General features: G+C 38.9%; 1 protein-coding gene across 1 annotated transcript; it reads left to right on the top strand.

Moving 5' to 3' along the window:
- Positions 1-1,066: 1,066 nt before the first annotated feature.
- On the top strand, positions 1,067-14,981 carry LOC137291158 (cytochrome P450 2B4-like). Its single transcript, XM_067822447.1, has 7 exons — positions 1,067-1,270; positions 3,656-4,244; positions 8,600-8,812; positions 9,009-9,123; positions 10,589-10,854; positions 11,720-11,847; positions 14,268-14,981. Exons 2-7 carry the CDS (start codon positions 3,699-3,701, stop codon positions 14,476-14,478), a joined length of 1,479 nt encoding a protein of 492 aa, XP_067678548.1. The 5' UTR covers positions 1,067-1,270; positions 3,656-3,698; the 3' UTR covers positions 14,479-14,981.
- The last annotated feature ends 1,134 nt before the right edge of the window (positions 14,982-16,115 follow it).

The following is a 16,115-nucleotide window of genomic DNA, read 5'->3' as shown; positions in this document are numbered from 1 at the left end:
TAGCGTTGACTTGTCAGATTTCCCTCAAACACACACAGCGGGGTCGTTCCTAATAAGGATATCCCTCCCCATACATGAAACTTTGGGCTGTATTTAGGTCGTCGATACAACGGTCCTGACGCAGACTTTGTCCATATTTTCACATTATTGGGATATACCCATATTGAGCTTTCATCAGTAAAAATCACATTTTCCCAGCCAAAGTTTTCATGTGCCCAACACCACTCAACACGCCTGTCTTTATGTTCTTGTTTCATGAGAGGAGAAGGAATTTATCTTCAGCAGACATTGTTGACAGTGCTGAGGAAAATGACGTCTGCTACAAATTCAGGGGAGGTAACTCTAATTGTACTATACTCAGTAGGCCAAGATGAGTTACCTCCCTTATACCATTACTTAGTTTTAAGTATCAGTGAATCAGTTGAGGTGTTAGGATAGCTCAAAGTAAGAAGAAAAATTCTCAATAATTATGAACCAGACTATAACTGAGATTGTTAGTTGCTGTACCCTCGAAGGATGTTGAAGTATTGTAAAATTATTGTCCTCCTGAGAGGATACTTAAGTCCCAAAACATTCGATGTAAATTTAAGTCTACCAGGTTTTTAATCGTAGCATTCTTGTCATTTTAGATTTGGCTAGCATTTCGTACACTCGCCAGCAGCTGAAGGGATGGTGTAAATCCAGCTAGGGTCCATGCAGGTAGATGAAGTACTGTAAGTCCCCATGGTCCCTAGTATGGTGATCTACCTTTTGTTGTTGGCGATCTATAGCCCGCGTTTTATAATGTATTGTCTTCTTTAATTACAATGTTTTTGTTTTTCATGCTGGTTTTAAATTCATATCTGTGATATTCTAGTGTTTTTACTGTCCTTTGTCGACAGGTTTTTATATTACACATATATTCCATTTCAGTGTTATGTTCCCGTCACGATATGGCTGAAATATTGCCGATGTGACGTTAAATATTAACTCACTCGCTCACTTATAGCAAAAGTAATGCAATGCAACTTTAAAGTCATGACTGTTCACGGTGGGATCATGATGCGTAGTCCCCCATTCAGCCACCATACCAACGAGCTCCGTGGTGGATAAATGTGTCAAAGATTGCAGACGTGTTCTATAAATAGGGTATATAAACACGGACCGGCCGGCAGACGCGTTGAAAGCTGACGAACTACAGCATACACAGATGTAGGGGCCAGACGTCGTAGTACAAACAAATTTAACGGCGTTTATTCTTGCTGGTCGTCACGAAGAAAGACAAGGACAGGTAACTATTTTTATCATACAGTGGATAGAGTTCTCGCTAGAATAAGGCCAGCTTCTGTAAACAAACATGGCGTCAAGGGACGGTGATCGTGTGCGAATTGACGCCCATGGTTATGATAGATGGTGTACAAATCCACAGGCGTGCAAAGATACGTACCAACATCAGTTCCCCGACCGACTGTCAGTATTAGGGAGAGGACGACACAGGAATCCAGGGCCATAAATAACATTCTCAGTTTTACAACGCACCATCACCTAGTTTACAATCAAAACAATAATGTGTAGTACAATTGTCAAACAATCCCCCTTTTATATAATTATAAAATGAATCTAGTATATAAAACAGTAGGATATGAACATTATTTGTATATAGATATTGTTAAGTGACAGATATATTGGCTCACCTGAGGTCAGAATCGCAAAGTCCTTGCACATTTGTGGCGTGGTAGCCCTTACGGCAAACGAAAGCCATTTCCTCATTTGCCGGCGGTCTTTTAATTGGTATCAAAGTACCATCTACTGCACCCACAACTCTTGGGAAGCCACCAGTACTGTAGAACCCAAGTTTAGTTCGCTCTTTTTCTTCTCTTGCCCATGGAAAAGAAGTATTATTGTTCAAACGGCCATTAAAAGCCTGCTACACTGAAATAACGTGTAAGTCTTTGGCAATTACGTCAAGTGTCCGAATACTTTTTGCATGTGTCTGTACACCATGGACATCGCCAATCTCGGACAGGAAACCGCCTTTCCCCAAATACCTGAAAGTAAGTAGCACATGCTGTCTCGAGGGAAAGGGAGTTGGCACGCTGGGTGTGTCCTCCTAACGTGGGCTTTACTAAATACTAACTACTTTTAAAAATACTACTAAGATTGAGTCATACCAACCAACGTAACCTTTTCACGTTAGGTAAGGTTAACCTTAGCTAAGGCTGTTTGACGTCAACCGTAGGAAAGGCCTAAGGCTGAAACCTGAGTTAAGGTTAACCTTAGAGATAAGGTTGCTTCATGAAAGAGGGGCCAGGTGCTCAATATCACGTGAACATTAAAGTGTATTTCTTGTTCAGAGGGTTAACTGAAATTTTCTGAAATTCCACGTGAGTATTTTTGTTATTTTTCAAACTAAGCTACGATTTGTTGGCAACAATACGCTCTTTAACATAAAAGCTTAATGGGAACTAGATGAAGTAACGCAGTTAAAAGAGTTGTCAACGCGTGCCTGTTGTCATCGGCTCGTGGTGAATTAGATCATGAGTAAGATGAACGTTACTTCGACGAAGACAAATGAATAAGCTGATGACGACGAATGAATGCATAGTATAGTTCCAACTTCTTTAGTTGGTACAAGACATGACAAACAAGTATACATGAATGAGGTGAACGGACTTCCAGCTCAACCCCAGGGCCTTTCCTGCGAGCGGCGTACTCCTGCTCGCGGTCGTCCCTACACAGACAGTCGGAATACCGGACTCAACACTCACATTCAGTATAGATGTGAGCATACATATATGTATATATACAGTTTTAACAACAAAGGACAGGCAAAGATTCAACAATGAATAGATAGAGAAACAATAACACTTCCTTCTACAGGTGATGTGATGACAGACACAGCCAAGGGGGGTGGGGGGTGACCAATAAAGGCCATAAGAGCCATATACAGTAGTTAATAGGAGTGACCAAGAGGAACAGGGTAGCTGACAAAACAATGTACTCTGTGGTAAATATCATATGGCCTGACTACATAGTTTTTGGTCTTTAGAAATATTTGGACATGGCTGTCCTGAAGTAGACTCTAAAACAGAGTGATCACTAGAAAATTGCGTCACCGAGCTTGTGATGTCATGTATTACTACGCACATATTTGTGACGTCATAGATAATGCGGACACATTCCACGAAGTTTAGTTTCATGATCCGTGGCATATGAAATCGCATTTTTTTAAAAATACAGTAAGAATGACATTGTGTGGTAATACGTTATCACACTCTTGTGGTTTGGGGTGGTTAATATCCTGCGTTAGGAATAAACAATAGGTATCGTGAAATACAATGTTTATTTCTAATGGAGGATATTAACCATCCCAAACACACTCGAGTGATAACCTATATGTATGTACTGTATATGTATGTATATGACCCCCAGGAGTCAAATCGTCATGTAATGTGTTATTTAAATCATGGAATTATCACTCATCGCCAACCTCATAATGTTTGACATTTCAAACAAGCCTCCTAACTTCGGAAACAAATGGTTCTGAAATTGTAGGTTTTACTGATTATATTTAATGCTTTCAGGGTTAACATATTTGGAGAAATAGATAAGACAGTTGTCATGTTTTCGCAATCATAATTGTCGATCATGGATACATTTTCCACTTCTGTTTCAGACAAACACTCAAAGCTGTGTCCATTCACTGGCGCTGTAACAAGATGTTGACAGAGGTTATACTGGGTGCAGCTGTAGTGTTGTTTATCGGCTACGTATATTTGCGGAAACGGAAGTATAGCAAGATGCCCCCAGGTCCAAAACCACTGCCAGTACTGGGCAATTTCCTAGAAATAAAGGACGCTTCAATGCTCAAGGACATCACTCGACTGGGTGCGAAATACAACGGCATATTCACTTTCTATTTGTTAATGGAGCCTGTAGTCGTTCTGGATGAGTTCAACACCATAAGGGACCTCCTTCATTCTCCTGAATATGCTGACATCTTCAGTGGAAGGGTTAATTCATACTTCAGAAAGTATTTGCTGCCGAATGACCTGATTTTCCAGACGGCCAGTGACACACTGCGATACCTGAGAAAACTTACCTTTCGAGGAATAAAACAATATGGAACTGCACTGAAAAATGTCGAGCATCTTGCCCACGCAGAAATACAAGAAATGATCAACAGGTGCAGAAAACGAAATGGCGTCTCTTTTGATCCGTGGGATGACGTGAACCAATATGTCAGCAACGTTATCTTGGTTTTGGTAAGTTGTTGCCTTCATCTCAGTGCGTAAGTTAAAATTTAGTCACATCGGCATTATAGCAACCATGTCGTGACTATGAGCGTTGTATAAATATATCTCAAAATATAATTAGGCAATATAAATATCTGTCTACAAAGGACAGTAAAAAAACTAGACTATCACATATTTAAGACTTTATTTCAACATAGGCTACAATATAAAATGGCCAACGGATCGCCAACAACTGAAGATAGATCACTATACTGGATCCCCGGAGAGGCAGACAATACCATTCATTAGCTATATAGAGAGATCTAGCCATTCATTAAAAGGACATGCATTCTACGATTAAAGAGAGTGGAGAGACTTATTTGACTTTCCAAGTTTAGAAGCCTGAGTATCCTCACGGGAGGACAATAAGCATTCTTCTAAAGAATCCATAGTAATAAAAAGAAAACATCGTATCTATAAATTGTAGATACTAATAACGGATTTTGTGTCCATGAGCTGCACATACAGCAACATGCATTTACATAAATGACCGTAGCATTGACCCGTGTCAATTCACAGTTATTAAAATCACACTGGTGACGTCATTCCATTGTCTGCTCACTCCATTACTTTCCAGGACTGGAGCGACGTGTACCACTTTCATGTGAAGACTTCATTTTGTCATTTTGACATTTAACTTAGGGTAATATCCTCGCAACTCTCCATTCCTTAAGAATAATATGTTTCGGCCCCTCCGGGACCTCGGCTCAAATATGTTTAAGGAATGGAGTGTCCACGTGTCTAGACCTTCTTTGCATTGGCACTCGCGAAAAGTATCTTGTACTTCGTGGCGACTGCTGGGTAACGCTAATAGCTGATGGCCGTTCGAAGCGAAGCAGAGGTATCAGCTGATTGTTCACAAAAGTCATGTTTTGTCGTTTTGTTGACGTTAAGTAATGAACGTTTTTTGCGTGTTATGACCGATTAGTCGATATGCATGCAATTCATTACAGCGGGAAACTGATTCGGTACAGCAAACGTGAAGGTCTTGTATGCAACGTCTGAAGTTCGTCGGTCCAAATATAATATAATGGGACGCCAACAACGTTTAAATAATTGTAAATCAGTAATTGTAAAACAATGATATCAATAATTATATAACAATGATATCAGTCATCACCTCTCAGCATTAAACACTTTGGGCACGTGCCTAATAATACACACACACACACACACACACACACACACACACACACATATATATATATATATATATATATATATTGCTGATGTTATATATGTTTGCATTTTAATTTTACATGACCCTTTAGCAGTCATTCTACGTAAGTACATGTATTATCTGGCATATGTGTACAGCTATTGGTAACTGGGATGTATCTTCAAATACATTATATAGCGCATGTTAATTCCTTACAGAAAGACATAATGACAACATAATGTTACCAGACAATATATGCCATAAAATCGACAATGTTCAAAATATAAAACAAATTGCATCCATTTCGGTCAAAACTATAAACAACACAAACACCCGGAATTGTTTTTAAATGGCTTCTCTGTTTACGTCATGTAGGAAGCTACGTTCCCGGGCATTATTTACTCTGTCGTCATCACATCTTTCGTCCTCCTATCGTATATTTGAAACACAAATGCCTGAAGACACTTGGTATATTAAAAGTTGTTTCCAGATCAATGTGGGGAGGTGATCAGAAAACCCCCCTCGAACATGATTACGTCTCCTTCATTTAAGGTGGAGCTTGTAAAAGCAGTTTTAAAATACGACTCCTTAACTTCACTCTACATTGTGTGTCAAAATACGTATTATTTCATCAAATCTTGACTGTAACCGTGCAATTGTTGCTTTCATCTCCTACATAAAGAACTCTTCCTGAAAAATCATCACTTATTCCACCAATTCAAAAACGAGTGAGTTGGTTAATATTTAACGTCACATCCGCAATATCTCATCCATATATATCATATAATACAAATTTTTAAAATGTTGAAGAGTAAAACCTGTCGACGATGGGCAGTAAAATTACTAGAACGTCCCAGATATGAACATAAAACTAGCATGAAAAACTAAAACATTATACGATACATAGCACGTTAACAACTAAAGGCAGTAGATCAGCATAATAGGGGCCATGAGGGCTTACAGCTATCTGCATGGACCCTAGCTGGATTTACACCATCCCTTCAGCTGCTGGCGATTTTGGTGAGTTTAAGCCCATATTAAAATAACAAATACACAACGATTAAAGGTGTGGTAGAGTTAAATTGACTTTGAATTGAACTCTTTCAGGAGGACAATAATTTTAAAATACTTCAACCCCCATTGAGGGTATAGATACTGCCAATCTAAGTGACAAATCTTAACTACCAATCATAAAAATACATCTAGCTACAGAACATATTACTCAAAATTCATCCATGAAATCAATTTGTTTTAAAAAACCAGTAATTACGATCGTAGAAATGCCTACATTGCTGGATAACCAACAAAAGACGATGTCATATTGGCCAGTAGCAAGATCATTATAGAGTTCAATAATTTATCTAAAAAGTAGATGTTTACACGATAAGTTTTTAATTGCCTGAAGGCACGAAAGTGGATCTGAACAGATTATACATATCTTTGAATATATTTATGAGCCGTTAGTATGGCATTCCACACTGATATTACAGTACCCGGCCGTAAGTGATGTTGTAGCAGTAGGTGACGAGAAAGAAAACAGATATGTATTAGTTTGAATAGTTGTGTTGTTTTTACGGGTTGAGAAACGTTTTACATATAGTACAGCCCGATCTCTCATCTCGGAAACGATATCAAGTTCGGACGTCTGCCAGCCATCGATCACGATCTCGCACGATTCCCTTCCTCGTGTTAAGTGTTTTGTCGGCAGTGACGGTAACCGGAGTGCCAACAAAAGTGTCAGTGTTCAAAAGGTTGGTTGACTGTTGCCCTTTCGCGCACACAATCAACAGCACCAGAACATAATCCTCTATTGTTCTTTTCGCCGGCAGTGTCTTAGATACCCTTACACACAGCAAAAGGATTTAACTTCAGCGGTGTATTTTATCATTGACCTCAATGACGACAAAACATGGCCAGTAATCAATGTGTCTGGAATATCTGATGTCAACAGGATCATTTTCAAGAGGACGTTTGTCCCTTTTTGTCGGGGTTTTATAAGCCATGGTTAGTTATCTAAATTTATCATCCGATCTACCCACCCACCATGCATTGTCACAAGGACAATGCTAAAACATCCGGATCTCCAGCTTGCAGCACCCGGATGATATACTCCAGCAGAAAAAGAAAAGGTTTAATGATTCCACCAGATAGGCCCATGAGCCACTGCCTTCTGGGCATACGTCTCTAGGCAAGAACATGCATGAAATTGTGTATTTGAAATTTCGAGTTCAAAATATTCGCCAAGACTTAACAATAATGTGATTGACTGAATTGGTTGATTGAAAGTCGGGGCTAGAGCGGTGTGTTAGGCAACAGGAACACGGTTACATGCTCCTATTGCCGTCAACCACCAGGATCCCTTCCTCCACCGACATAGGGCCGCAACCCGCGGTAAACGAGTTGGTGGACCAAATATCCCCCGGGTCCACAACGGGGGTGTTGGCGAGCTCTTAGCGTTACCCAGCACCCACCACGAGGAGCTGGCTCCCCACGAGTACCATTTTAAATAAGAATACAATCCGTTATTTCTGCAGCTATCATAATCTAAATCTTGAAAATATAGCCAGACCCAACTTTACTTTTCTCCACCATGACAAACAGTATGGCCAGAGGTGGTCCTAACTTACACTAAACTTCAGAAATCTGAAACCAACTCATTTATGTACAAACAGCAATATCACGAATTAAGAAACGCTTATGATGCTGTTTACACAGATGGATCTAGAACATTATCTTCCTGATTACCAAACGACGCTCCATTTTTTTATAGCAGAACCGCCTGTCCTCATCAATATCGCCAGCAGCTGAAGGGATGGTGTAAATCCAGCTAGGGTCCATGCAGGTAGCAAAAGTACTTTTAAGTCCCCATGGTCCGACGTATACTGATCTACCTTCAGTTGTTGGTAATCTATTGCCCGTTTTTAATATTTGTATTGTCCTGCATTATAAGATAAAATCTTAAGTTACATGATAGTATTGTGTCTGCTTTAATGTCCTTTTTCGACAGCTTTTAAGGAATAAATGTATTATTAATGTGTGTGTGTGTGTGTTTGTATATATATATATATGTGTGTGTGTGTGTGTCTATATATATATATATAACGAGTAACTGAATATTGCCGTTCTAAGTCACTCACTCACTCACGGTTAGTTTATTTCATTTCAGGTATGTGGACGAAGATTTAAACCTGGCCATAAGACATTGGAGATTTGTCAGAAGATTTCAGATGCCTTTGATGTCCTTTTACGCAACAAGAACCAGTTTGTTATGGACAATATCCCGTTTAGTACGACGTTGATACCGCACCTGAGACAATCTTGTCAGTCTTTGAAGGATGGTTGCCACTATTTTGCCGAAGCCGTTGACAAAATATCACAGGTGATGTATGCAAACCGTTACTAGAAGTGTTGAGTTAATGTTCAGTAAAACACGTCTGACTGACGCTGTAGGGCACATGGTACTGTGTGTACGTTAAACAAATGTCACGAATATCATTATAAAGAATGTATCATTATAAAGAATGCATGCAACCCTAATTTCAAATATGGAGTAATAGATTAAATATAATTTGAAGGAATCCAAGGATACGAACCCCAACTGTCTCTACAAGTTGCTTTTACAAGAGCATAAGAATGGACTGATATCAAGGGAAGAGATCCGAGGTGTTTTGATGGATTCGGTGCTAGCAGGTAAAATGGATTTGCTATATTCCAGCCTCAAGATATGCATATCGTTTGACTTTTCTTCTTGGTACCCTACCACCGCCACCAACACCACGACCCAAAATGCAAAATCTGCAATAGATTTCAGGAAACAAAATATGCACGAAATATGTTGAGTGTTTTAGATTAATAGAAGTACGCTGGAATCAAATTTCGATACTGAAGTGCTTGTTAAAGTGGCATAACTGATTCTAATGTTTTCACTATTCATGCATGATGCCCAGAGGCTGCATCTACAAGTTTATATGCGACTATGGCAGCAGCTATGTAGGAGAGACATCCCGCCCCATTGACATTAGGCTGAAGGATCACAAAAGTTCAATACAAGAATTCAGATCTAAAGTCAGCTCTCTCGGAACACATTGTCAACAATCCGTCGCACTCCACTGACTGGCAAGCAACAACCGTCATAGAATCGGACATCCATGATTGGCGACGACGCTAAATTTCAGAAGCTATCATTATTAAGAGATTAGCACCACAGATGAACAGAGACCAAGGGGTTTACCTACGCAATGCCTGGGAGTACTCAAGGCTTCACCTCTTAATGCACTGTCACATCTTCATTCCAGCCGTTAATATGTTATCCCAGCTTTTCTAGATCGTTAGACTGTCAGCCCCCACTATTGTAGACCAATCAGATATACTGGTTTCTATTGTTTAATCCACTGTAACAGCACCATACCGGATTTTGTTTATTTTAATTTTCTTTTATCTGCTGTTTTGTAAATGTATATACATGTTTAAAATCATCACTCTGGCTTCATGTGCATTAGTAGTGTATATATATCCTGTTTATTTGTTAGTTAGCATATCCTGACGAAGGGACAAGGAATGGCCCCGAAACGTTGTGTAAATAATAAAGAAGAAGTTGACGTCCATAACATTCTGTCTTATATTAGAATACCAACTTCTAAATGCCTCTCAAGAACCTCATGATGTCTAGGGTGTAATCTAAATACTGGATGGTCACACAAGTGTCAGCTCCCAGTATATTGTAAATAGTGCCAGCTTCAATATCTGGACACAATGTTTTTGAAAGATCAGAATGGACGAGTCCTTGAAAAAACAGGCCCTGTCTAAATCTTTGGCTGTTGATTTAAGATGGGAATTCATCAAAGACCATTCTGAACATACTTCTGATCATTTCATATTGTCTGAGGACACACCATTGCCACATTACCACATATCTGAAACTTTGGATATGGTTTTGCTAATGATCCATTCATAATTAAATGGAAACTTAACAAACATTGGACGTCGAGAATATAGTTAGACTGACTACCTTTTTATGTCCCCTCGTACAGGTCATACATCTCTGTTTGAACAGAAATTCTTTCGCACGTTTCCTATTGTGGAATAGAGGTAAACATTAATCACTTCACAGGTGCTATGTCCTAAACTCAATTACTTTTTTCTATTATGTGAACAGGTATTCTCACAACAAAACCCACCATGTACACTGCCTTAGCTGCAATGGCAAATTTCCCTGGGGTCCAAAAGAAGATCCAGGAGGAGATCCAGAGGGTTGTTGGGAAGGACCGACTTCCAGGTTTGGATGACAGGGACAAAATGCCCTACAGCAGAGCAGTGGAATTAGAATTATATCGCTACTACACGCCTTCAACCATAGGTGGACCAAGGACCCCTATGCAAGACTGCAACTATAGAGGTTACAGCATTCCCAAGGACACAAGGGTACGTGTTGGAAATAATGAAGGGCAACATGTCCGTAAAATAACCTTAAGAAAGTAGGGTCTGTTCCAATTTTGTGTGATGTAATTTGTGAACCAAAATATATGACAGTGTATGGATTTAGAAAGTTATCTTTTATTGTTCACAATTCTAAATTTCTTACTGACACATCAGTTTCGTGAAAGCGTGTTTTCATAACGACGTAAATATAGTCTGGTAAAATTTGAATTGTAGGACAGAGGCAAATTCATGCGTTATAGATGAATTTTAATTTTCATGGTAAAGAACATGAAACACAGCAGACCAATCATCTAGCGAAATTCCATGTCATTTCACGTGCAACGACCAATGCTAATTTCGTAATGACTTCCCTGTTGCACTGTCAAACTATTTACGTCCTTAAAGATATAGAATATCAATGTAAACTGTTCGTGTAATATAGTCTGGTAAAATTTGAATTGTATGACAGGGGCAAATTTATGCGATATAGATGAATTTTAATTTAAATCAACGCCATAACATTGGCGTTTGTAGTAGGTTAGGTGACATGGGGTTTAACACTGTACTTAATAATATTTCATATGACGATGCGTATATGTGGACCCTTGTACTAGCCCAGTATTAACTCTCTGCCATGCTGCAAATGAGCTTATATAAACAACTCAGACACGTTAAAATGACTCCGTGCCGACCAGACCTTGTACCCCCTTAATGCCGAACGCCAGACAGGGACTAACAAATGCCATATTTTGACGTCTATGACACGGCCGAGGGTTTGTGGTAAGTTGATCAACCTCATTAGAGAGTTCATTACACATGTATTTTCAGCATTCTTAACAATAATGACAGGCATTTTTCTCTTATGAAGGTTATTTACAATATATGGCGTGTACACCACGATGAGTCATTTTGGGAGAATGCCTCGTCGTTTGATCCTACCAGATTCTTGGATGAAAATGGCGAACTTCTGCCATCAGGGGATGAAAAGCGTCAGAGGTAAATCTGTATAGGTCAACCTGCATGTTGCCCAATTCTGAATTTTCAGCTGGAGAAGCTGGGTGAGTGAGTGAGTGAGTTAATATTAACGTCCCATTGGCAATGTCGCAGCCATATCGTGACGAGAACGATTAATAACTACGTTGTATATCAAGAATATTACAAACTAAAACCCTGTAGACGAAGAGCGGTAAAAACAGTAGTATATGACAGATATCTATTTAAAACTAGTGATGAAATCTGAAACATTTTAACTATAGGGGACAATACAATATAAAGACGGGCTATAGATTGCCAACAACTGAAGGCAGATCACCATGCTAGGGACTGGAGAAGCGGAGAGGAGAGGTGGAAAATTCATACACCAACAGGCCCCATGTGGTGAATACATATTTCTTAAATATGACTTAAACATGTTGTCATAGCAACGTAGTTATCCTCGGTATATATCTTTATTCAGTAGAAAGGCCACAAGCCCATGTACAATGTATACGTTTACAAAGGGGGTGGTGTGCACAATAACTAGAACTTTTGTGTATATATTTCCAATAATAATGCGCTACGTTGCCTAAACGCTTCCTCAATATATTTTTATACATATATAAGTAATTACTTTTCTCATTCTGAAGAAAGAGAATGAGAGAATTCGAATCTTTAAGTCAATATTTAATATATAATGTGTTCTAAAATCATCCTATTGAGGGCACAAAAATGAAATGAACCTCATATTTTAAAATGTATATAATCGTAATTTTCTTTGAATATCATTTCTTCTTCCTGATATTTAATTCACCTAACCTTCAAAGCGATAAAAATAATCTTTGTTATATAAAGTTGACAGATATGATTCCATACTAAACGCACTTTTACCATATGAATAGAACTCTAAATCTGGACGCTCATGTAACATGGAAAATGATTAACACCTATACTTCTTCAATATACCTCAATTGTGAAAAAGATAGTTATCTTAGTTTTCTGTAAAATTAACCCTTAAGCCCCATTTTGCGCAAAATTCTGATAAAATATCAATCTTTCTTTGTAAACCTACAGTAGTGTAAGAACATTAACATAAATCATCAACATAGAATAATACAAAGAGCTCTAAAGACCTGCAACAACAAAAATACGCCTTTCGTCTGACGATGTAAGATCCTCTTCAAGTTCTGTTACAAACATACTGAATAACAAGGGACTGAGTATACATCCTTGGCGTACACCACTCAAGACACTGAAATGCTACAAATTGATAGTTTTACAGCTGAAATAGATTTAATGTACATATCAAGTACTATTGAAAGCATCTTACCCAGGATATTGTTTTGCGAACATACCATAAATAATTTCTATAGTTACACAACAACATACAAACAAAAAATTGACCCTTACACTCAGACAACTATTTTTTAATTAAACTCTGCGGGGTGAAAACATTATCAACACTTGAATAGCCTGAGCAAATCCAGAGTGACAGATTGGATTTAAATTATACACCTTAACAAATGTTTTTACGATTTGGTATTGCCTCCTTATAAATAGCTTCATAATCCGGTAACGGGTCTTTGGTATGCCTTTCATCCCGCCCTCCAAGAATATGGTCTGTCGGAGACATGCCAGAGGAGTTTTCCGTGAGAAGAAATCGATGCCCGCTTTAGCGAATGGGGTCTGGCATTATCATCGGTGGCATAATTAATTAATGTCGTTATAACTCTATCGTCCTCTCCTCTAATTGCAACCCCACCCATTTGGTGGTACTCCTGCAGTCGAGACATTGTACTGCTTAATATGCCATTATTCGGACAATATTTCAAATGTCGCAGAAACAAATTGTACCGACACCCTGCAATTGTTTCTGGTCACGGGGAGGTTGTCTCTAGAGACTATTTGAGACAGGTGTAGACTTAGCTCAGTAGCATTAGCAATTATGGATACCCCTTAAAGCACACAGACTTTGACTGATGCGTATATCATGTGAGTGAGCGAGTTACATCGGCCGTATTTCAGCTATATCATGACGAGAACATTTAATTGTTTCAGTCATTTATGGTAAATTATAAAAACCTGTCATCAAAGGACAGTAAAACTGACTAAAACATCACAATATCAAGAAATAAAACTAGCGTATAATTTATCTCTAAATTGGGGACCATGGGGACTTACAGTACTTTAGCTATCTGCATGACCAATGTAGCTGGATTTATGCTATTCCTTCAGACACTGGCGATTGTACTGATAGTTAGCCGTAATAAACCAACTAATATTCTACGATTTAAAAAAAGCGTCATGCATGGTATGAACGTTTGTTATGATTACATTTTACATTTGGACACAGTGCCATGGAAGTGTAAATGTATACCCCAGTCATAAGTCGTTACATGTAACAATACACATAATTAAACTTGTTTTGTTTTACTCTGCAGACTGATGACGTTTGGCGTTGGAAAACGTTCTTGTATTGGTGAGAAGCTGGCCCGAGTCAGGATATTTCTTGGACTGACGTCCATCCTGCAAAACTTTGACCTGACTCGTGATCCATCGGAGCCTTTCCCTTCATCCGACCCCAGCACATATGAGAGTACATTTATCTTAACACCGCCTCCATACAAGCTGCAGTTCAAACCTAGACATTGAGGGCCACAATGTCCCTGTTTCCAACACACAAAGGCTTTGAGATTTGTCTAAAGTGTGGGAGCTTCCTTCGCGAGCCAGTCTCGAGTTGGCCCTAGGTTGAGCCTTAAGGTTGTAAGCGTGTATCTCTACAGGAACAGATTGCAGTCATTATAGTAATAGATATACAAAGGATATTTTCATAATTAACCCATTTGACAAGTATATTGTTAACGTCGACTAATTCCGAATGGATTTAATTTCATTAAACTTAGTTAATGTTATAGTTCTGTAGTTAATCTGTGACGTTTCAGGCCACATGGTTTTCTGAGGACGTATCAATGAGATCGTTCGATGGTATTCCTTAAGCAATGTGTTGCCTGTGAAGCCTGTGTTTGTAGTCACAGATAAAAATAGACTTCATTAAAGACACGTCAATGAATATATTGGAAAGTTAATTTATCAACTATATAATAACTATGTTATATCTATCATAACTTATATAACAAATAAACGTTTGGCCATCACACGCTCCCCTTAACACGCTCAAGCAACAGGGACAGCGGAGTCGTGTGTGGAGCAAACGAAACGGTACCTCAAGAAGTCTAACTTGTTTGAAGGCCACATCGAGCACCGAACCACGTGTGCCCAGGGCCAGTCATATTCCCCAGCTCAAAAGTTCTTCTGCAAAAGAACACGGTCATCATTATCGATATCGAAGTCGCTGATGACGCAACAGGTGCCCCCAGTTGCCATTGTGAACCGTGAACTCGAAGAATGAAGGCTAAACTTCACTATGACAAGGATGTGAATACCACCCCATACATTTGCACTCCTACCCCTAAAGAATCCATGAAGGTCCGTAGTACAATAGACAATAGACAATAACCCATGCTTGCCATTAAAGGCGACTATGCATGTCGCGATTAATGGGATCGGGTGGTCAGACTCCCTAACTTGTTGACACGTGTCATCGGTTCCCATTTGCGCATATCGATGCTCATTGTGGTGATCACTGGATTGTCTGGTCCAGGTAAGATTATTTACAGACCGCAGCCATATAACCGGAATATTGCTGAGTGCGGCGTAAAACTTAGATAAGATTGCAATTCTTTAGTTCGCTTTTGAGCCAAACGGACTTTAGTTTACTGCAATGAACTGACAAATCGAACACCAATGCACCGAAACATCTTGATCCTCTGTGAATGGAGAGCTCTTCCAAATGTATTTCATTTATTCAATGGATAAAGAAGGCGCTCCGAGCTCCGTCGAGGCTGTAGTTCGGATTTATTTACTGTTAGTTTAACTTTATAATACAAATCTGGAACAATATATATGAATATATAATGCTCCATGAAAAATATCTATTTTATCACACTCAATTCATTGCACATTGTTCAGATAACAATTATTGTACTACCACTGAACATATAAAAGGAACTGAAAAAATGAACATCATAAGATTAAGGGTTCAATTACACAATCAGACCCTTAGATGTGCAATAATGGAGTACTTTTGGTATATCAGTTGGTCTTACCATCTATGGGACAACTTGCATCAAACTGACCACACGTTGTGAGGCAGCAAAAATATACACTATCCAGGGACCTAAAATGCGTATGCCTTAATTAGCATGAACATGATAATTCTCACCAATAGA

The sequence above is a fragment of the Haliotis asinina genome, chromosome 7, assembly GCF_037392515.1.
Source record: "Haliotis asinina isolate JCU_RB_2024 chromosome 7, JCU_Hal_asi_v2, whole genome shotgun sequence".
Lineage (NCBI taxonomy): Eukaryota > Metazoa > Mollusca > Gastropoda > Lepetellida > Haliotidae > Haliotis > Haliotis asinina.
Note: the sequence above shows the minus strand (reverse complement) of the source record. Positions and strands in the feature narration are given on the sequence as shown.